The 22,796-nt window shown below is 41.7% G+C and overlaps 1 protein-coding gene across 1 annotated transcript in view; it reads left to right on the forward strand.

Annotated features, from left to right (window-relative positions):
• Positions 1-22,796, forward strand: part of C8A (complement C8 alpha chain) — a 72,253-nt gene that overhangs the window by 32,309 nt on the left and 17,148 nt on the right. Inside the window, exons 6-7 of the mRNA XM_069592718.1 lie at positions 759-959; positions 2,674-2,914. Of these exons, the coding sequence (XP_069448819.1) occupies positions 759-959; positions 2,674-2,914 (442 nt within the window). The remainder of the gene's footprint in view (positions 1-758; positions 960-2,673; positions 2,915-22,796) is intronic.

Consider the following 22,796-nt stretch of genomic DNA (forward strand, 5'->3'; position numbering starts at 1 on the left):
TAACTGGAGGACGGTCTAGGGCCTATGCGTCAGGCAAGATAGACTAGGCTATGCTATGGCAATAAAAGATTCTTCAATCTCAGTGCTTAAAACAGTAATGCCCCTCTTCTGCTATTCATTCATCCTAACATGGAAAGGAAACTCTCATCATCACAGACACTCAGGACCCAAATTAATGGAGCCTCCATCTCAACACGTGCTCTTGTGATTACAGAGTGAACTACCAATGGGCTCCTAACCCTCACTTCCTTGGCTCAAGCAGAGCACATGACCAGACCTCAGGTCAAGCTGGCTGAGAAATGCAATCCTGGAATGAAATAACCAAACACTTTTGGGTGGTCCCTAAGCATACCTCTACTTAGAACTGTCACCACCTGCCTGCCTTTGCCTCTTGTCCATGCCTAGACACGGCTTTCTGTATTTCCCCACTACAGAGTCAAGCAGGAAGGAAGGGTGTCTATCTTCCTATCTTCTATACAGGAAGGATAAGCCCTCTGGAAAGAAATAAATGCACAGAACATTATAACATTTTATAAGAATCATGTGTATATGTTTAAATAAATATTTTAGTAGTACCACTAATTACTAAGCACTGCTGAATTTTCTGCATTTTAGTATCAACTTGGAATAGCCTTTTTAAAGGAGTATTTATAATAACCTGAAACATTGGTTATTTACAGAGAAAAGATTTAAATATTACCTATGAATTGGAATATAACTTTATGTGTACAAAGCTAACATTATGTGTTTCCTCTCAGGCCCTGGCAGATACTAAATTCTCTTCAGAGAAATATAATGACGTAAATGATCTTCTTACTAAAGTGAAAAACGACAATTCTGTGTCAAAAGGATTGACCGTTGGTGTGAGCTCTACACGCGACCCAGTCATGGTGACTATAGGTGTATCCACGTCACAAGATGCTTCCTTCTTAAAAAAGTTAAGCGAGTATAATGAGAAGGTATTAAAACATAATGCCCATGTTGCACACTATCCCATAATCTATGCTGAACATGTACTACCTAACTGCGTTAAAAAGTACAGTAGTAATTGAACCTTCATTTGCTTGTATAATTGGAAATGTCTGATCAGTGGTAATCATGTTTGTTTTCTTATTACACTTTCACATACAGAATCGTCACAAAGGGAATACATTGCATGATAAGACTAGTACTCTTATCATTTCCCCATCCTTTTTCATGGTTACCTGGAGCATACAGGGAAATACTTAGAAGGTAATGTCTTAAAGAGAAACAGCTAAGCCCTCTAAACTAGACTTGGAAGAATTCTACAGCAAGCCTGGCCTTTCCAGGCTTTTCCATAGATTGGATGGCTGGCCTGCTCAATGAATCTTTCTTCATCAACAATTTACTACTAATTGCCTATTATCCTGTCTATTATGAGGCAATGTTTCCTTGAGGAAGTCAGGGAGTCTGGCTTAACTGATATCTAAAGACTAGTACCAGTTGTCTGGATGAAGTGAGGCAGAAGCTAAGAGAAGGCTATTCTCAGCCTGGGAAAGAGCATATGCAAAAGCCTGGAGATGAGAAACTGCCTCACACAGATGTGGACTGAAAGGACTTCCACTGTCTGAAGCCCGGGTGGGAAGGGAAAACAGGGAGTGATAAGGATGGAGAGGCAATCAGGAGCCAGAGCAATATTCATTGAATTGATCAGAAATTTACCCCAAAGCCTCAAAACATTGTACCAGAAATTGGGATTTACAGAGGACTCAAAACATGATTTTACATGATGAAAAAACAGTTATAAAAGTTAACTTTGTTAACAAATATAAATTACATTTTGGAGCTTGGCCACAAATAAGCTATTGATCTGAAGGGAAGTGTTGTTCTGAGATACAACTCTCAGGGTAATGTGGACTTTTCAAAAACCAGGTCGTTTCCTTCAACTTTCACTATCACTTTGGAACAAGGGTTACATTCTCTGCAAGGAAAGTGCATGCATAACCCACTTCCTCTTAAACCAATCCAACCTCACCCTGGTCCTGTCTTTTTTTTTTTTTTTCATCATTATATCAGGATCCTGCATTTCTTGATTGCTGAATGGTATTAGATTACCACTAAAATATAAGCTCTATGAGGGCAGGGACTATCTCGTTCAAGATCATGTTCCCTGCACCTAGCAGAAAGCATGTGATGACAGGCACGGATAGGAGTTTGTTCAATGAATTAAATGATGTTGGCATTTCACAGTGTCATCAAAATATTCCTAAGCATAATCTTTAATGGATGCCTAATACTTATGTTGGAAGTTGCATACTGCTTTAATTAGAGAAAGATGCGGCGGTAAGAGTGGGCTGAGGGCAGGGTAGAGGCAAGGAACACAGTGAAGCACATTGAGATAATAAACCCAGGGAGGGCTGATGAGAACTTGACCTGGACGGCATAGTAGAAAAGAAATGAAGGCACAGGAGAAGCCAGGTACACACTAGTGCCTAATATATGCTTGCAAAATGTAGTAATCCCCCTTATGTATATTTATATACATATATATGTAAGTATATCTATACCTTTGCATATAATTCCCACAGTTATATGTAGGTGTATATATATCTGCAGGTACTAAATGCTGACCTTTTACGTGATCTCATGTGGTAAAATATATACTCTCTGTGTTCTTTTCCCTCATTTAATGGTGGTCGTTGTTGTTGGCAGAAATACATCTTTATGAGAATTTTCACAAAGGTGCAGACTGCTCATTTTAAGATGAGGAGGGAAAACATCATGCTGGATGAAGGTATGCAGCAGTCACTAATGGAGCTTCCAGAGCAATACCACTATGGCATGTACGCCAAGTTCATCAATGACTATGGCACCCATTACATAACGTCTGGATCGATGGGTGGTGTCTATGAGTATATCCTCGTGCTTAACAGAGAAAAAATGGAAACAGCTGGTAAGTAGAATGGGCGTGCGACGCACATGGTGTTCAATGCGTACACCAGACATGGTGAGCAGTTTTCTAGTCACTGACTCTCAGCCACGCGTGATCTCACTTGGTCTCCATGACAACTCTCTAAGGTAGCATTGGTATTATTATTTATAGAAACTTGAGGTTCAACAGGGTGAAGTGGCTTGCTCGGAAGCACCACAGATAGAGTCTGAATGCAGACTCGTCTGGCTGTCCAAAATCATGCATTTTCTATGGCACCATAGTTATCTCTTTAATAATAAAGGGTCTCTGGGGTTTTGCTGTTTAAAATGTTAAAACATTTTAAATGTAGATTATTGGTGGGTAGAACGGCCATCCAAGCAGTCAGTGATGGCAGAAACCTAGAGTCATCCCAGACCCTCCTTCCCCTCCATCCCTGTAGATCTCTAAGACCCTTCAGCTCTCTCTCCTGAGCAGCTATCCTCCGTCCTTTCTTCTACATCCCCTCCTGCAATGGGAGGCTGGGTTTATACCTTTCACTTACTACTGCAGAAACTCCGAAATGGTCTTCAAAAGAAGACTCACTCCTTCCAATCCATTCTCAACACTGCTACCAGAAGGATATTTCTGCCTCACAGATCTTAGGATGTCACCTCCTTGCCCAATATCCTACAAGGCTAATACTAAAACCTAAAATCCTTAGCAAGACATCAACAATCTCCATGGTCTCACCAAACTGCTAGAATAGTGGTTCTAAAACATGCGGACTCCCACCAACAGCATTAGCATCACCTGGGGATGTGTTAAAATGCAAATTATCAGGTTCTCATTCCAAACCTGCTAAATGGGAAACTCTGGGAGTAGGTCCAGCAGTGTGTTTCGACAATCACCCTCCAGGTTATTCTGATGCTTAGTATAGTTTGAGAACCAGTGAATGAGTAGAAGGGTGAGAGGTGTATCCATTTTTCAAGCCCAGGTTCAACCTCCAAGTTTCAAGAAGTTTCTCTGACTGCACCAGTTCAGGCTGGTCAATTCCTTCCTTCCTTCAACACATTCATATAAATTCCACAGTTTAGTCTTTAAAGCAATTTTCCAAATGTTAATCATTTCTCTTGTCATCTAGACAGCAAGATCCTTGAAAGCAAGCCTCGTGTCTGACACTTTTCCACCTCTTTAGCGTTCAACACAGGGTTTACACAGTGAGTGAGCAAAACAAGACACTGAGTTTGAAGAGGGCGTTAACTTAGATTCCTAACTAGGGCCATTCATAAACTTGTCCATCTATCTCTGTATCCATTCTAATTCAAATATCTATTCAGTATCTTCTACAGGTTTGTGCTAGGAAAGGCAAGCAAATCTAAATACAGTCCCTACCTTCCTGTGGCATAATACTTAAACTGTAGGTTGAAAACCAATAGTAGATGCTGAAATCAATGTATGGATCACAAACATTTTGAACAACACAGAACAGAAGAGAAAATATCATAATGGTTTGTAGGCAGCGAGGATAAGTTATTGCTTCAAGAAACTTCTTTTGGTTAAAGACATATATATGTGCAGAGTCATGACAAATGAAATAGTTCAGGATAGATCAGTATAAAAACAGAGTTTGAAAAATTTAATTCACGTGGATCTTTTTAAGAGTCACTCAAAACCATGAGGAAGAACAAAGAGCTAACATTTATTGAGTACATACTAAGTTCTGGGGCTGTTGTATATATTCTTATTTAATATTCTTGACAACATTTGGAGGTTGGTGTTATTCTAGTTTTAGCCCCAGAAGTGCTGAGGCTCCTTAGGGAAGTTAATTACTTCCCTATATTTGGCCCAGGGCTGCAGGAAACTGGCATCAGACCCCTGGACCTGCGTCTTTTCACCATGTGTTCTGGTATAGCCTTTCATCTGGGCTCTGTCTTTGGTACTGGATTACTAATTAATTGCCTGGGGTATCTCAAGCCCCCTCCGCTTTAAAATCTGTGAGGCAGAAATGGGCTTCCAATGTGGTTAATATTCAAAAGGAGCCCACCAACGAATTGTCCCAGGGATAATTACCTCAGCTCTGTTTATAGAAAGCCATATGTCGATAATAGCACAATTTGCTATTTGTGAAGAGCTGATTTTCTATAAATCCGGAAAGTTAGTGTTGCTTTTCTATAAATATGGAAATGTGCTAATCATCACCTCATCTGCTGGAGCCCGCTAATAAATCAGAATGTCATTTACATATTAACCTACAAAGAACAAAAACATCTACCTTCTTTCCCTTTGACAAACAGACTCACGCATACTCTCACTCCACGTTTGATGTTTGTCTAATTTTCTCTTTGTCTCTTTCTCACCCTCTCTCTCACTCCTTCTCTCGCTCTCCTCTTTTTCAATGTCTTTTTTCTCTCTGATCTATATGACTTTAATAATATTTATATTCTATTAAGTGCTTGTTTCTAAGAAACACACAGTGTGGAATACATCCCCTCCCTCAAAAAGCTGAGCTTGGAATGGAATGATTTAAATGAACACATGGGCTACTTTGCTTTGGGGACTCATCTGTCCTTGGGTTTGCCTCAGATCCTCTATGGGTTCATCCCAGAGGATGCGCAAGGCTGTTTTCTTCTATGTGTCCTTTAGATAAAATGCGTCTCCCCTAAAGACAGCATGAAACCGTGCATCAAAAATCAAGGGACGTCTTGGATGTTGGAGAGGTGATGTTAGACTTCAATGGGACCCTAGACTTTCCTCAAGGGCTGCTGCTGACAGCTTTCTACATTCTACAGAGATCACTATGGCTTTGGGCTGGAATTTCTGGATTTAGACTTTTTTTTTCTCCTTCATCCCTTCTTTGGAACTCCTATTATTTGTCTTTATATAAAAACATGACAAAGAGAATAGTGCATTCACCATATGGCCTCTCTGGAGTCTGGCTCTATTACAGAGCTGATAATTTACCTAGTACTTCAGTGACACTGTTCTGTTCATGTATGTTTCCTGCCTCCTTTTGTTGGTGCTGTCTGTCAGCCTCCAAAATGCTTCCCCATCTTGCCAACCTGACAGATTTCAACTTATTCTTTGGAACCTTGTATGGGTATCCCCACCTCTGTGAAACCTGCCCTGACATCCCTCTGCCCATTCTTTCATAGTTTTGTTCATACAGATATGCATTCATCAAATATGTTTCTATTATGTGGCAGGTAAACAAAATTGATATGGTTCCTGTTCTTGCAAAGCTCACAATCTAGTGGAAGAAACTAAATCAACACCTTAAAATCCAGATGTCATTCTTGGTTCCTCCTTTACTTTCTGCCCCTCATCATTGAGATCTGTTATCTTTTATTTCTAAAGCATACATGGCATCTGACCACATCTCCGTTACCATCTAACTGGTCCGAACCATTGTGGTCTCTTATCTGGCCACTGCTAGAGTATGATGGCTTTTATTTTGTCTTTCTTTAGTTTTCTCCTCTTTCCTTTTACTTTTTCTTTCATTTCTTTCTATTCTTGTTGTTGTCATTGTTGTTCTGTAAACACTCTAACATAGCAAGTTTATTTTAGCCTACAGCTTTGGTATTAGTAGTTCTCTCTGTCTGGGCTACCCTTCCCTCTGATGTTTGCATAGCTGTATTCTAACCATTCAAATCTCAACTTAAATACCCGCCTTTCCAAAAGGCCTTTTATGACCATGTAGCAAGTCATTCTTTGGTACAGCACCCTATTTTAATTCTCAGGCTATCACATATTCAGTAATTAGCATGTTCACATGCTTATTTCTTGTCAACCTCTTCCTCCCAGTATGCATGTTCCATGAGAGCAGAGACCTCATATGTTTTGTTTGCTATTATATATTCATTTCCTAGAACAGTGTTTGGCCTCAATAGCTTGTGTTGAGTGAGCTAATGAATAGATACATGAAGTGAAGTGAAATTAAAGTCACTCAGTTGTGTCTGACTTTTGGAGACCCCATGGACTATATAGTCCACGGAATTCTCCATGCCAGAATACTCGAGTGGGTAGCCTTTCCCTTCTCCAGGGGATCTTCCCAACCCAGGGATCAAACCCAGGTCTTCCTCATTGCAGGTGGATTCTTTACCAGCTGAGCCAATTGCAAATTGTGAAATGAGCTACATAGAAAAATGAACAGGTTGTAGAAATAGAGACTAACTGTGGAAGGAGAGGGAGAAGACAATTTGTTTTGGATTATCTGGGAAAATCTCTTGAGTAAATAGGATAAGGTCCAAAAAGATACTCAGAAGGAGATTCCCAAGACCAGAGGGAAGGTGCCCTGGGCAGAATGGACAACCTGGAGTGTTTGAGAACTGAAATAAGAATGTGTGGCTGAAGCCTGCAGATAAGGTAGGGGATGGAGGGAGCTGAGGTTGGAAGTAGCTGCAGATGGTCTTGCTGATCGTAGTAAGAAGTATAGACTTTGTCTGTCGTGAAAAGGAAATCACTAAAATGTTACCAAGCAGTGCCATGGCCTAATCTCTGCTTCAGTAGGTCACTCCACTGTCTGGAGAGCACAGATTAGAGAGGGTGAGAGCAGACTCAGGGAGCACAGTTAGAAGACTCCTGTAGATATCCAGGTAAGGAATCAGAATGGAGATGAAAGAATATGATCGATTCGAGACATATTTTAAAATAGAGTTTGGGTAATTTGCAGATGACCTGGGTGTGAATTGTGAAGTGTAAATACTCCTTATATATTATATTTCAACCACACGCACACACACACACACACACACACACACACATAATAGGATGAGAAGAACATGATGAGTGTGCCTGGGAGGGCCAACTTCCTAGGAGAGGTACCTCTAGGCATTTGGAAATATGGCAGGGATTCTCGAGCCAGGAAAATAACCCAGAATCTATATGTATGTATATATAAATTCCTGCACCATACTGACTGTAATTATCTATGTGTCTTTTCTGCTAGACAATGGGCTAGCTTCCCCTTGATGGCCAATGTAGGTAGGCTTGCACATGCATGCTCAGTTGTGTCTGACTCTTCGTGACCCTATGGACTGTAGCTGCCAGGCTCCTCTGTCCACGGAATTTTTCAGGCAAGAATACTGGAGGGGGTTGTCGTTTCCTTCTCCAAGGTTATCTTCCCAGCCCAGGAATCGAACCCTTGTCTCTTGTATCTCCTGCATTGCAGGCAGATTCTTTACCTCTTGGGGCATTCGGGCTTCCTTGACACATTTAGCTTAGCTTTGGTGACCTTTGTCTCTCAAATGCCACATGAAACAGATTTTCTTATAAGTTAAGGTATCTAAGTAAGTCAGATAAGATACCTCCATCTGGGATGATGTGAGGGAAGCTATGCATGGAATAGAAAGTAAACTACTAGCCCTCAAAGCTCTAAAGGCTCATGATTCTATTGCTGAGTGTTAGACACTCAGGTGTGTCCAACTCTTCCGTGGCACCGTGAACAACAGTCCACTAAGATCCTCTGTTTATGGGATTTTTCAGGCAAGATTCCTGGAGTGAGTTGCCATTTCCTTCTCCAGGGAATCTTCCTGACCCAGGGATTGAACCTATGTCTCTGAGTCCCCTGCATTGCAGGTGGACTCTTCACTGCTGAGCCACCAGGCAAGTCTCTGGATTCTGCAGTTTGGAATATTGAGAAGGGCTGCAATGATCTTACAGAGAGTGACTTCTATTGATGCTCCACTTGTGAAGGAAGCCAACAGTACTTTATGGCCCCATGAAAGCCATCAGGCAATGTGGTAGTGAAAAGGGTTCTTTTTACAAAGATATCATTGCTTTCGGTTCTGCCATTTAAAAGCGGCTACTTTGCATCTCTGAGTTTCAGTTTTCCCACAACTAATGTAAGTGTAATAAACTACTTTTAAAAACCATTATGAGAGTTAATGAAGATATTTCTAAAAAGCATCATGATAAAGAAAATACTGTGTAAGCAGTGGTTATTATTATAGATTACAGTTTTAGGTGGGGTGAGTAAGTAGCAGAATCATTTGATCAAAGTCTGTGGAATGAAGAAATATGCTGGCAGATGGTAGTGAGGAATCTAAACTCGGGAGTCAGACACATCTGGGTGGAGAGCTTGGTTCTACCATTTAGTATTGCATGACCCCGATCAGGGAACTTAATTTCTCTGAACCTCAGTTTTTTTTAAGATCCAAATAGGAGTGATAATAAAGGCTTGTTTGAGAATAATTCCAAGCACCAGTACATTTTGGATGGTAAGTGTTTAAAGAGATTTGATTTCCCTTAAATGCAGGATGTTAGTATAACTTAGTGTTTGAAAATATAAGTTCTGTCATGTTACTGTGTGATTATCGGCAGATTATTTAATCATTTTAAGCCTTAATTTCTTCATCCCTTAAGCTGGAGGTATTAATGGCATTTAACTCATATTAATTGTGAGGAATAAGAAAAGTTATCCACAGAAAATATTTAGAGTAATGCTAATGATAATGAGCACTCATTAAGCATCAATTACTGAAAAGTGTTCTAATTTAGATTCCTTGTGTTCACATCTCATCTCTACCACTGACTGACCATGGGACCCTTGGGCAAATGCCGTCAGGCAAATGCCTCCCTCTTCCTGCCTGGTTCCTGTTCCCCTAAATGAGACAATGACAGAAGACACTTCATAGGACTGTTATGAATATGAAATGAAACAGTCTATGTGATCAGGGCTTCCCTCAAAGCTCAGTCGGTAAAGAATCTGCCTCCAATGCAGGAGACCTGGGTTCGATTCCTGGGTCAGGAAGATCCCCTGGAGAAGGACATGGCAACCCACTCCAGTATTCTTGCCTGAAGAATCCCATGGATGGAGGAGACTGGCAGGCTACAGTCCATGGGGTCGCAAGAGTTGGACACAACTTAGTGACTAAGAGAGAGAAAGAGATGTGATCAGGTGGCCCAGGGCCTGACATATAGTAATAAGAGTTTAAAAATGGTACTTATTGCTACACTATGTTGGTGCAGTAAAACTATGATGGAAATGGGTGAATTTAATTCAGATGACTGTTATATCTACTACCACTGGCAAGAATCCCTTAGAAGAAAAGGAGTAGCCCTCATGGTCAAAAGAGTTTGAAATGCAGTACTTGAGCGCAGTCTCAAAAAATGGTAGAATGAACCTGGTTTGTTTCAAGGCAAACCATTCAACATCACAGTGATTCAAGTCTATGCCCCAACCACTAAAGCTGAAGAAGATGAAGTTAAACTGTTCTGTGAAGACTAAAAGACTTCATAGAACTAACACCAAAAAAAAAAAAAAGAAGAAGAAGAAGTCCTTTTCATCATAGGGGACTGAAATGCAAAAGTAGGAAGTCAAGAGATATCTGGAGAAACAGGCAAGTTTGGGCATGGAGTACAAAATGAAGCAGGGCAAAGGCTAGCAGAGTTTGCCAAGAGAATGCATTGATCATAGCAAACATCCTCTTCCAGCAACATAAGAGAAGACTGTTTACATGGACATCACCAGATGGTCAATACCAAGATCAGATTGATTATATTCTTTGCAGCTGAAGATGTAGAAGCTCTTTACAGTCAGCAAAAACAAGACCAGGAGTTGACTGTGGCTCAGATCATGAGCTCCTTATTGCAAAATTCAGACTTTAATTGAAGAAAGTAGGGAAAATCACTAGGCCATTCAAGAGTGACCTAAAACAAATCCCTTATGATTACACAGTGGAAGTGACAGATTTAAGGGATTAGATCTGATAGACAAAAGTGCCTGAAGAACCATGGACGGAGGTTCATAACATTGTACAGAAGGCAGTGACCAAAACCATTCCCAAGAAAAAGAAATGCAATAAGGCAAAATGGTTGTCTGAGGAGGCCTTACAAATAGCTGAGTAAAGAAGAGAAGTGAAAGGCAAAGGAGAAAGGGAAAGATACACCTACCTGAATGCACAGTTCCAAAGAATAGAAAAGAGAGATAAGAAAGCCTTCTTAAGTGAACAATGCAAAGAAATAGAGGAAAACAATAGAATGGGGCAGACTAGAGATCTCGCCAAGAAAATTGGAGATATCAAGGGAGTATTTCATGCAAAGATGGACACAATAAAAGACAGAAATGGCATGAACTTAAAAGAAGCAGAAGATATTAAGAAGAGGTGGCAAGAATACACAGAAGAACTCTACAGAAAAGATCTTAATGACCTGGATAACCACAGTGGTGTGATCACTCATCTAGAGCCAGACATCCTGGAGTGTGAAATCAAGTGGGTCTTAGTAAGCAATACTACTAACAAAGCTAGTGGAGGTAATGGAATTCCAGCCAGTTATTTCAAATCCTGAAAGATGCTGCAAAGTGCTGCAGTCAATATGCCAGCAAATTTGGAAAACTCAGCATTGCCCACAAGACTGGAAAAGGTCAGTTTTCATTCCAATCCCAAAGAAAGGCAATGTCAAAGAATGTTCAAACCACCACACAATCGTGTTCATGTCACATGCTAGCAAGATAATGTTCAAAATCCTTCAAGCTAGGTATCAACAGTACATGAACTGAGAACTTCCAGATGTACAAGTTGGATTTAGAAAAGGCAGAAGAACCAGAGATCAAATTGCCAATATCTGTTGAATCATGGGAAAAGCAAGAGAATTCCAGGAAAACATCTAATTCTGCTTCACTGACTAAGCTAAAGCCTTTGGCTGTGTGTATTACAACAAACTGTGGAAAATTCTTAAAGAGATGGGAATACCAGACCACCTTACCTGCCTTCTGAGAAATCTGTGTGCAGGTCAAGAAGCAACAGTTAGAAACAGAAATGGAACAACAGATTGGTTCCAAATTGGGAAAAGAGTACGTCAAGGCTCTGTATATTGTCCCCTTGCTTATTTAACTTATATGCAGAGTACATCATGAGAAATGCCAGGCTGGATGAAGCACAAACTAGAATCAAGATTGCGGGGAGAAATATCAATGACCTCAGATGTGCAGATGACACCACCCTAATGGCAGAAAATGAAGAGGAACTACAGAGCTTCTGGATGAAGGTGAAAGAGGAGAATGAAAAAGCTGGCTTAAAACTCAGCATTCAAAAAACTTTGATCACAGCATCCAGTTCCATCACTTCATGGCAAATAGAATGGGAAACAATGAAAACAGTGACAGACTTTATTTTCTTGCACTACAAAATCACTGAAGATGTTGACTGCAGTCATGAAATTAAAAGACTCTTGCTCCTTGGCAGAAAGGCTATGACAAACCTAGACAGCATATTATAAAGCAGAGACATCACTTTGCCAACAAAGGTCCATCTAGTCAAAGCTGTGGTTTTTCCAGTAGTCATGTATGGATGTGAGAACTGGACAATAAAAAAGGCTGAGCACCAAAGAATCGATGCTTGTGAACTGCAGTGCTGGAGAAGACTCTTGAGAGTCTCTTCGACAGCAAGGAGATCAAACCAGTCGATCCTAAAGGAAATCAACCATGAATGTTCATTGGAAGGACTGATACTGAAGCTCCAATACTTTGGCCACTTGATGCAAAGAGCCAACTTATTGGAAAAGACCTGCTGCTGGGAAAGATTGAGGGCAGGAGGAGAAGGGGATGACAGAGGATGAGATAGTTGGATGGCATCATTGACTCAATGGACATGAGTTTGGGCAAACTCAGGGAGATAGTGAAGGTCAGGGAAGCCTGGCGTGCTGCAGTCCATGGGGTTGCAAAGAGTCAGGCGTGGCTGAATGACTGAACAACAACAATGTTGGTGTTACTATTACCATATTCATTACTCCCAGCTGTCCAGTTGTTAATTCTACAATCTTAACTATCCTCTCATCTGTAATGTGGGGACAATAAGGCAACCTATCTCATAGGTCTCTGCAATTGATCAGCTTTGAAACATTGTTCAAATGGAAGAAGCATCATTATGCCCAGCCTGCAGTGGCCAACACTTCTGCTGTAAGAGTTGGAATCTTAGCATTCATGCTTCTGTCCCTTACCTGGCCATTTAAAAAAATCAAGATCATTCATTTCTGTCCCTAGAGCTTCATCCCATTTTGGAGGAACTGCTCCTCCCATTGATCAAGGTCAGTTTGAATTCTTTTCACTATCTTTCAAAGTCTTAACAAGCCCAATCAGTGCCTGTGTTCCATCATGCCTCCCTTTGATGGATGCCAGATAACAATGACCCTGGAAATGACCCTTTCAGTGAAAATGCAATACATTCAGCCCATCACTGATCATCACTTTCCAACTAGGGTCCTTGGGCCAACTGGTCTACTACCTAACACACTGGGTAGAAAAAGCCATAGGGACATGGCAAAAATCTCACTAAAGTTGATGCCAATTATAGTTTTACATTCTTTTCCTTTGTCCTCTTTCCTTCTCTTTATTTATTCAATAGCTTTTCATTCAACAAACATATATTAAGCGCACAAAATATGGTTAGCACTGTCTAGACACCAACGTGGATCCTATTATCTCATATAGCAGGTAACAGGGGTTCTCTGTTATAATCATGTGATTATAGTCAGGGATGATTTATTATAGGGACAACCAGATTGGTTACCACCTATAGTGAATTAACAATTTATTTTTGTTTTCACTGTACTTAGAAATAACTAAAATATTTGGTTTTAACAAAATATATATAAAATATTTGATTCTAATAAATATATTAACTCCTAAGGTTGGTAAAATACAGTCATTCACATCTGGTATTGAAAATGATCTTCATAATTGCTTATAAGGAATTTATTAATATTTTTCTCCCCAATTCTATAGAGAAAGCTTAGGTCTAAAGAGCCCAAGTAACTGGCTCAACATGATTCAATTGGTATTGAATTAAGGTCTTCTGATATAGAGTTTATATCTTGTCCATGTATTTACCTCCCATCACCTCCTCCCCATTTCTTCACACTCTGTCATTCATTCTGATACTATATTCCAAGGGCTTAAACTCTAGAAGCAGTGGTAAAATGGCTAGCAGTTACTGAGCATTTCATCACATGGCAGACACTGAATTAGGCATTTAAATGCACTATCTCATTCTATCCTCAGGAAAGACCTGGGAAGAGCATACTATAACACTCAGTTTATAAATGAAGAACTGAAGCTCAGCAACGTTAAATATCTTGTGCAAGGTCAAGTTTGCCTTGTTATTACAGGTGGAGTCCAAGTTCAGCGTGAGAACCTGTGATATTAATAAACATTCTATAATGCCTCACAGATGTTTTACCTAGGGTTTTTCAAACTATAGGCTACAGCCCACTAGCAGATTGTAAGAGAAATTTAGTGAGCCAGGACTAGCATTTGATAAAATGAAACAATACAGTAGGAAGGGAAGCCTCAGCAAGCATCACAGAAAGTATGGTTATTTCAGCTGGCTGTAAATGGGCTGGATCCTGATGTCAACTGTATCGCTTGCTTTTGGGGGTAGTCATACTGTCTTAACCCAGGGTGCTCCGCTGACTGTAGCCACTCATCTAATCACTTTAAATAAAGGAAAAGTCATCACTAGCCATAGCAAAGGCACTAGGAAGTATATTAGGGATCTCCAATACACACTTTACTTATATAAGTAAAGAGAGTTCTTGTACAATATTGGCTCACACAACGATAGAGCCTGACAAGTCCCAAGATCCATATTTGGCAAGCTGTGGACTTAGGGGAGTTGATGATTTCGTTCCAGTTTGAGTTCAAAGGCCTAAGAATCAGGGAAGCTGATGGTGTAGTCCCAATGTGAAGGTTGGAGGTTTGAGACCCAGAAATAGCTGATGTTTTAGTTTGAGTCCAAAGGCAAGAAAAAAAGCCAATTTTCCAGTTCAAGGCAATTAGGCAGGAAGAATCCTCCCTTTTAAAAAAAGTTTATTTGAATTTAATTGGAGGATAATTTCTTTACAATAATGTGTTGGTTTCTGCCATACATCAACATGAGTCAGCCATAGGTATACATATGTCCCTCTAGAACTTGCCTCCCACCCTCCACCCCATCCCACTCCTCTAGGTTGTCACAGAGCACGAGATTTGAGCTTCTTGCATCACAGAGCAAATTCCCACCGGCAATCTATTTTAAATATGGTAATGCATATGATTCAATGCTACTCTCTCAATTTGTCCCATCCTCTCCTTCCCCGGCTGTATCCACAAGTCTGTTCCTTATGTTTGTGCCTTCTTTATTGCCCTGCGAATAGGGTCACCAATACCCTCTTTCTAAATCCCACATGCATGCATTAATATACAATGTTTGTTTTCTGATTTACTTCACTCTGTATGATAGGCTCTCGGTTCACCTACCTCACTCAAATGTGTTCCTTTTATAGATGAGTAATATTCCATTGTGTATATGCACCACAACTTCTTTATCCATTCATCTGTCAATGGGCATCTAGGTTGCTTCCATTTCCTAGCTATTGTAAATAGTGCTGTGATGAACACTGGGGTACATGCGTCTTTTTCAGTTATGGTTTCCTCAGGGTATATGCCCAGTATGGGATTGTTGGGTCATAAGGTAGTTTTATTCCTAGTTTTGTTTTTTTTTTTTTAAGGCATCCATACAGTTTTCCATAGTAGCTGTATCAATTTACATTTCCAACAACAGTACAAGAAGGTTCCCTTTTCTCCACACCCCCTCCAGGATTTAATGTTTGTAGATTTTTTGATGATGCCCATTCTGATCCTTGTGAGGTAATACCTCATTGCAGTTTTGATCTGCATTTATTTAATAATGAGCAATGTTAAGCATCTTTTCATGTGTTTATTAGCCATCTTTATGTCTTCTTTGGAAAAATGCCTATTTAGGTCTTCTGCCCACTTTTTGACTGGGTTGTTTCCTTCTCTGGTATTGAGCTTCATGAGCTGCTTGCATATTTTGGAGATTAATTCTTTGTCAGTTGTTTCATCTACTATCATTCTGAGGGTTGTCTTTTCACCTAGTTTATAGTTTTCTTTGCTGTGAAAAAGCTTTTAAGTTTAGTTAGGTCCCATTTGTTTACTTTTGCTTTTATTTCCATGACTTTAGGAGATGGGTCATAGAGGATCTTGCTGTGATTTATGTCAAGGAATGTTAGGCAAGAAGAATCCTCTCTCACTCAGGGAAGGGTCAGTCTTTTTGTCTATTCAGGATTTCAAATTGAATGAGGCCCACCCACTTTAGGGAGAGCAATCTGCTTTACTCAAGCTACTAATTTAAATGTTGATATCATCCAAAAATAGCTCACAGAAACACCCAGAATAATGTTTGATCAAATATCTGGACACCCTGGCCCAGTCAAATTGATGCAGGCAATTAACCAATACAGGAAGGTAGTCAAAGGGGAAATCTAGAGGCAGCTGTTAGTATTAACTGCTGAGACAGGTGTATGAACTCTCATGTAATGAAACAGCTTATCTAAATAAAAATGAAAAAAACAAGCAATCACTGAGTTCTAACTCTGTGGCAGGCAGCATACTGAGTGCTTACATGAATTTCATCCCATTTAAGCTTCCTGGCAATGCTTTGAGCTGTATTTTATGGCTGTAGCCATTCTACAAATGATGAAAACAAGGTACTGAATGATAAATGACCCATCCAAGGTGACACCACCGCTTAGAAGCAAAGTGAACGATGAAATAAGGATTTCTAATTCTTGGTTCAGTGCTTCTGTGATATCTCTGGATATTATTTTGCTTATCTTCTTTTTTTTAAAACTATTAAACCGCTTGTGATTTGAAAGTGGTTAAGTGAGGTTTTAAAAATACCCAAGGGCCTTAGAAAGCATCACTAAGAACAAGCTAGTGGAGGTGATGGAATTCCAGTTGAGCTATTTCAAATCCTGAAACATGATGTTGTAAAAGTGCTGCACTCAACATGCCAGCAAATTTGGAAAACTCAGCAGTGGCCGCAGGACTGGAAAATGTCAGTTTTTATTCCAATCCCAATGAAAGACAATGCCAAAGAATGCTCAAACTACTGCACAATTGCATTCATCTCACACATTAGTAAAGTAATGCTCAAAATTCTCCAAGCCAGGCTTCAGCAATATGTGAACTGTGAACTTCCAGATGTTCAAGCTAGTTTTAGAAAAGGCAGAGGAACCAGAGATCAAATTGCCAACATCCGCTGGATCATCGAAAAAGCAAGAGTTACAGAAAAACATCTATTTCTGCTTTATTGACTGTGCCAAAGCCTTTGACTGTGTGGATCATAATAAAGTGTGGAAAATTCTGTAAGAGATGGGAATACCAGACTACCTGGCCTGCCTCTTGAGAAACCTATATGCAGGTCAGGAGGCAACAGTTAGAACTAGACATGGAACAACACACTGGTTCCAAATAGGGAAAGGAGTACGTCAAGGCTGTATATTGTCACCCTGCTTATTTAACTTATACGCAGAATACATCATGAGAAATGCTGGGCTGGAAGAAGCAGAAGTTGGACTCAAGATTGCCGGGAGAAACCTCAATAACCTCAGATATGCAGATGACACCACCCTTATGGCAGAAAGTGAAGAGGAACTAAAGAGCCTCCTGATGAAAGTGAAAGAGGAGAGTGAAAAAGTTGACTTAAAGCTCAACATTCAGAAAACGAAGATCATGGCATCTGGTCCCATCACTTCATGGAAAATAGATGGGGAAACTGTGGAAACAGTGTCAGACTTTATTTTGGGGGGCTCCAAAATCACTGCAGATGGTGATTGCAGCCATGAAGTTAAAAGACACTTACTCCTTGGAAGGAAAGTTATGACCAACCTAGACAGAACATTCAAAAGCAGAGACATTAGTTTGCCAAAAAAGGTCCGTCTAGTCAAAGCTATGGTTTTTCCTGTGGTCATGTATGGATGTGAGAGTCAGACTGTGAAGAAAGCTGAGTACCGAAGAATTGATGCTTTTGAACTGTGGAGTTGGAGAAGACTCTTGAGAGTCCCTTGGACTGCAAGGAGATCCAACTAGTCCATCCTAAAGGAGATCAGTCCTGGGTGTTCTTTGGAGGGACTGATGCTAAAGCTGAAACTCCAGTACTTTGGCCACCTCATGGGAAGAGTTGCCTCATTGGAGAAGACTCTGATGCTGGGAGGGATTAGGGGCAGGAGGAGAAGGGGACGACAGAGGATGATATGGCTGGATGGCATCACTGACTCAATGGACATGAGTTTGGGTGGACTCTGGGAATTGGTGATGGACAGGGAGGCCTGGTGTGCTGCGATTCATGGGGTCACAAAAAGTCAGACATGACTGAGCGACTCAACTGAAGGGAGTAGTATCAGCTTCCCAGGTGGCACTAGTGGTAAAGAGTCAGCCTGCCAATGCAGGAGATGTAAGAAACATGGGTTCTGTCCTTGAGTTGGGGAGATCCCCTGGAGGAGGGCATGGAAACCTACTCCAATATTTTTGCCTGGAGAGTCCCATGGACAGGGGATCCTGGTGGGCTCCAGTCCATGGGGTCATAGAACACAACTGAAGGGACTTAGCCTGCATGCACACACAAAGTTGTATTATACTCAATATTCACTCCTAAAGGCAGTATTAGGTCAGTTTGAACCTTGACTTGGAATTATAACAGAGAATTGTTAAGGGTTAACCTGACTAGCTACTGATGGTCTGTTCTGAAGCTTGGGTACATTCACAGAGCTAGGAACAAGCATGGTGTGCTGGCACCCAGGGCACGCAAAGAAGTAAGTCTTAAAGACCTGTAGGTCATAAAATGTATCTAAGGCACCAATGGCAGGGAGTTTTAATAGCAAATGCTACTGGGACTGTTGAGTCGAGGACTGTGACACCAGAGAAGGGCTCAGCCAGAAAGTACTGTGGCCAATCAGTGATGTCTGTCAGCGTTAGAGGCTGACCCATGGTGGAGCTTCAGTGTCTTTCTGGCTGGGGTAATTCAATATCCAATCCCACCAATCCTGGACAGCCTCCAGAGCTTTCCTTGCACTCTAGAGAGTCAGGGGTGGATTCCTAAAGGGTCTGAGCAGGGACTGAGAACCTCTGAGCTATGTATTTTCTGTTCCTTTACTAGAATGGGACAAAGGCAGCCCAGATGGTTAAGCTGTGTATGAGAAATAATTGGGGAAGATAGATGTGTAATCTAAGTTTCTCAAATTTTTCATATATTCCATCACATTTGTATATTATTGCTATTTTTTTGCTTATAATTCCCTTTCAGGAAGGTTTTGAGCAGAGCATTTTTCCCTTCTTAAGAGGCAGGAAACAATCTCCAAGGAAAACTCTTCTCACAATCCAATCTCCATCCATTCAGCAATCTATCTACTTACCTAGTAAATATTCAGAGAGAACCCATGATTTCCAGAGAAATGGGGTAAAACACATAGATCTCCATCCTGGAGAAATATGTAGTCAGTTGGGGGCTAAGAATAATACACTGTGATTTAAAAAAAAAATTCAGTAGAAGTACAAAGGAGGGAGCACCGCCCCTTCCGTCCCATCTTCTAGACTCCAGAGACACTGAAACCTGACCTTCTGAAATTAGATTGAGTAGGAGCGTGCCTGGTGGAACACGTAGCTGGATCTTTCTAAGAGGAGAGAGTTGCGTGGGAGTGGCTGAAGCAGCAAGGGGAAAGAATGAGCAACAGGAGAGGAGTGATTCACCCCAAGGCCAGACTCTTTGTGGAGGGCTTGCCCCTGAGGCCAGTGCATACATGAGAACAATCCAGTGTTTAGGTTATTGCAGGAGGAGTGACGATGTATCAGTAACCTGGAAACGTAGTCAGTGTTGGCTTCCAGGAAGCCACAGAGAGGGTGACAAGTTACAGAACAGCAAGCTGCTGGAGCCATGCAAAGGTGAGGATTGAGACAGGAGGGTCCCTGCCCTGGACAAGGGAGCATGCACTCAGCCCTACAGCCCACAGCTCCCGCTGGGTCTATGTTGTACTGAGCTACTTGCTGGTCCCTTGACTTAATCACACCTTCTCCTCGGTGCTGTTCCTTCCACCTGGGACTCTGTTCCCCTCCCCTCCGGCAGTCTTCATCACCTGGCTAATGCTTACTCACCCTTGGTCTCTGCTCACACAGGATTTTCCAGGCAGTCTTTCTGTCTCCCCGGCTCTGGTTTGGGAGCCTGGCTTAGGTACTTCAATGCACCCAGGATGTAGCTCTATGTATATCACACTATTACAACCATCTGCTTCCGTAGTGCATCTTGTGAATGACGTGTCCCTGGAATTTTGCCCAGAGGCTGAGGCTGACTCACATTAGAGACTCAGTGCTTTCTAGCAGGGCTGGTTCAGAATCTAAATCCATAGATGCTGGGCACACTCTGGAGCTTCTCTTATACTCTGAAGAGTCAGAGGTGAATCCTTAAAGAGACTGAGTGGGATTGAACAGTGAGGATGGTGAGCTGGGCAGGAACCTGACTGCAAAGGGTCTTGTACTTATGGCTAAGTAGTCTGGGTTGGCCCAAAAGGTCTTTCACTGTGTTTGCTAACCAACCAATCATCCTGAACAGAGAAGCACTAGATTCTAACAAGCTCCGGGCTTTATCTTCAGTTACCATGACAACCAGGCTTCACAGTGATGGATGGTATTGATTGACTGACAGACTCCTGGTGTCTTGGCTCTGTCCCCACCCCCCTTAAGTCATTTACATACACATGGAATTGAGACCCTTAGCACCATCCTCCTGAATTTATCCTGATTTTGACTTTCCACCTCTATCACTGAAAACAGCCTCAGCCCAAAAGGAAGGTGATGATGATGTCAAAATTACACCCAGGGCCACCCTTAGCTCCCTCTCCCACAAGTGATGTGGCAAGGAGAAAATGGGCTCTGGACACAGATCTTGGTTCAATCCCTGGTCTACTATTTATTTATTGTATCATTTTGGGCAAGTGGCTGAAACCATCTAAGCCTTGAATTGCTCATCTCTAAAATGGGAAAAAGTATACCTGCTGTGGAATGATCTGTGCATATTAAATAATGCCTGGAAAATTTTTGCCCAGCACATAATGTGGATGTTCCATCTTCTTCATTCATTCCGTCTCAGTTTACAATACAGCTAACACCTCAAAGAAGCTGATTAAGAAAACAGGTGTTCATAAGCTCTTCAGCCTCCCTTAGTCTCTGATTTTTCCAGTTCAGAATCAGGAACCAACAGCACAGCCTGTGTATGGTGTGGCATTTCTGGCAGCAGTAATAATAGTAATTCTTGACCATTTTGGCTACTTTCAAGCCAGGAACTATCTGAAGCACTGTACATGGCATGGATTAACTCATTTAATCCTTAGGGCAACCCTGTGAGACAGAGAGTGTTCTAATCTCCATGCTATAGATAACTGTGATATAGAGAGGTCCAGATAGTCAGTGTGCATGGACGTTCCAGCTCGATTAGTCTCCACTACAGTGCCTGGCCCTCAGCTATCCTCCAGCCTCTTGTCATGACCACAGTCATCTATTGGGCCAGAGTTTCTGAGGGTAGCCTTTCATCAGGCAGGGGAGTATAAGAGATCACAGCCCCCAGAATAGCCATTGGAAGCACGGAGTCCTTTTCTGAGCTGCTTTGTGGAATGAGGGGGTCATGGAATGAAAGTCTTGGTGAGGCCGCTGCTACTCATGCCCCGTGATGAATGTTTCCTGCAGAGTAAGGCTGCCTTGATGAGATGAGTGGGCCCTGAGTTTGGGTATAGCACACCTCGCATCAAACCCTGATTCTTGGGCTTATTAGTCATAGATCTTAAGGCAAGTTACCCAACAACCACAGCAAAGACTAACAAAATTTGTTGAACACTTAATTGTACCAGACACTGCTTTTAGAGACTCATGTATAAAATCCATTTTCAAATGGGCAACATGAGGCACAGAGAGGCTCAGTCATTCACCCAAAGCCACACTCCCAGGGATGGGTAGAACTCTGCCTCCTGAGTTCACACGCTTAACCCCCACAGTTACTTCCTTTTCCAACCCTAGTTTGCCTGTAAAAACAGCAAAGCCTCCTGGTCCCATAAGATTATTTTGAGGCTCTGATAAGATAATGTTGATGAAAGAACTTTATAAAATACCAACTAAATCAAACAGGAGATACTACAAAGATGCAATTTGTATCATCAACCAAAAGAAGACGAGTGACTCTCAAAGAAACATTTTAGAGGTATTGTCTAAATAGGTTGGAATTAGCGCATCCCTGGGCACTTCTGGGGCCTGTCACATGCTAAGTCTTGAAAATCCAAGAGATGACATTGTAAGTTTGCAGAATAATTGGAAAAACAGATCAAGAAATTGACAATTGCCATAGTGCGCTAAATACTATGCTATAGGGAGGCATGGGGATACCATGATGGACACATAGGGATGCCGTGGGGACACAGATACAGGGCCTTTGGGGGTAAGGGAAAGCTTCCTCGAGCTGAGTGGGAGGAACTCAGGGAAGGAAGTAAGGGGACTTTTACAGGGAACAGCACATGCCAGGGCAGAGTTACTGGCACTCTTATTCTCAGGTAGTTGGGAAGAAGCGTGCATTTTATTGGATACACAGAAGCACAGACGGGGCAAGTAAGTTAGCCAACACTTTCCGGCTCATCCAGCCACACATTAAACAATCATCTTTCCAACGTTATGGCATGAAATAGACTGTAAGATTCTTCCTTTCCTTTCTGAGGCTGTCTTTGGGAGCAACCAATGTAGCAAAGCAACACAGCACATAAATCACAGCCACCTGAGTGGCATTTGTTTGTTGCATAGAGATAAATAATGCATCACACCTGCTGTTTCCACTCGATGCTTTTCATCTGAGGAATGACAGAGACTTGCTGCTTCTGACACCTCAGAAGTCAGGCTGCCTGGTTCTGCCTCGGAGCCATGTGGATCCAGCGTCTCCACATGGAGATGCGAGGTGTGAGGAGAGCTCTCGCACCTGCACACAGCCCAGACCAGGTTCCACCGGGAGCAGATGCAGTGGCTGGAGACGCGTCTCCCGGGCTCCTCGCCTCCCTGGCGGGCACAGCAGCTCCTCTAGGGACCAGATGAGAGTGTGGAGGGCCCCAGGGGTCTCCCAGCACT

The sequence above is a fragment of the Ovis canadensis genome, chromosome 1 (assembly GCF_042477335.2).
Source record: "Ovis canadensis isolate MfBH-ARS-UI-01 breed Bighorn chromosome 1, ARS-UI_OviCan_v2, whole genome shotgun sequence".
NCBI lineage: Eukaryota > Metazoa > Chordata > Mammalia > Artiodactyla > Bovidae > Ovis > Ovis canadensis.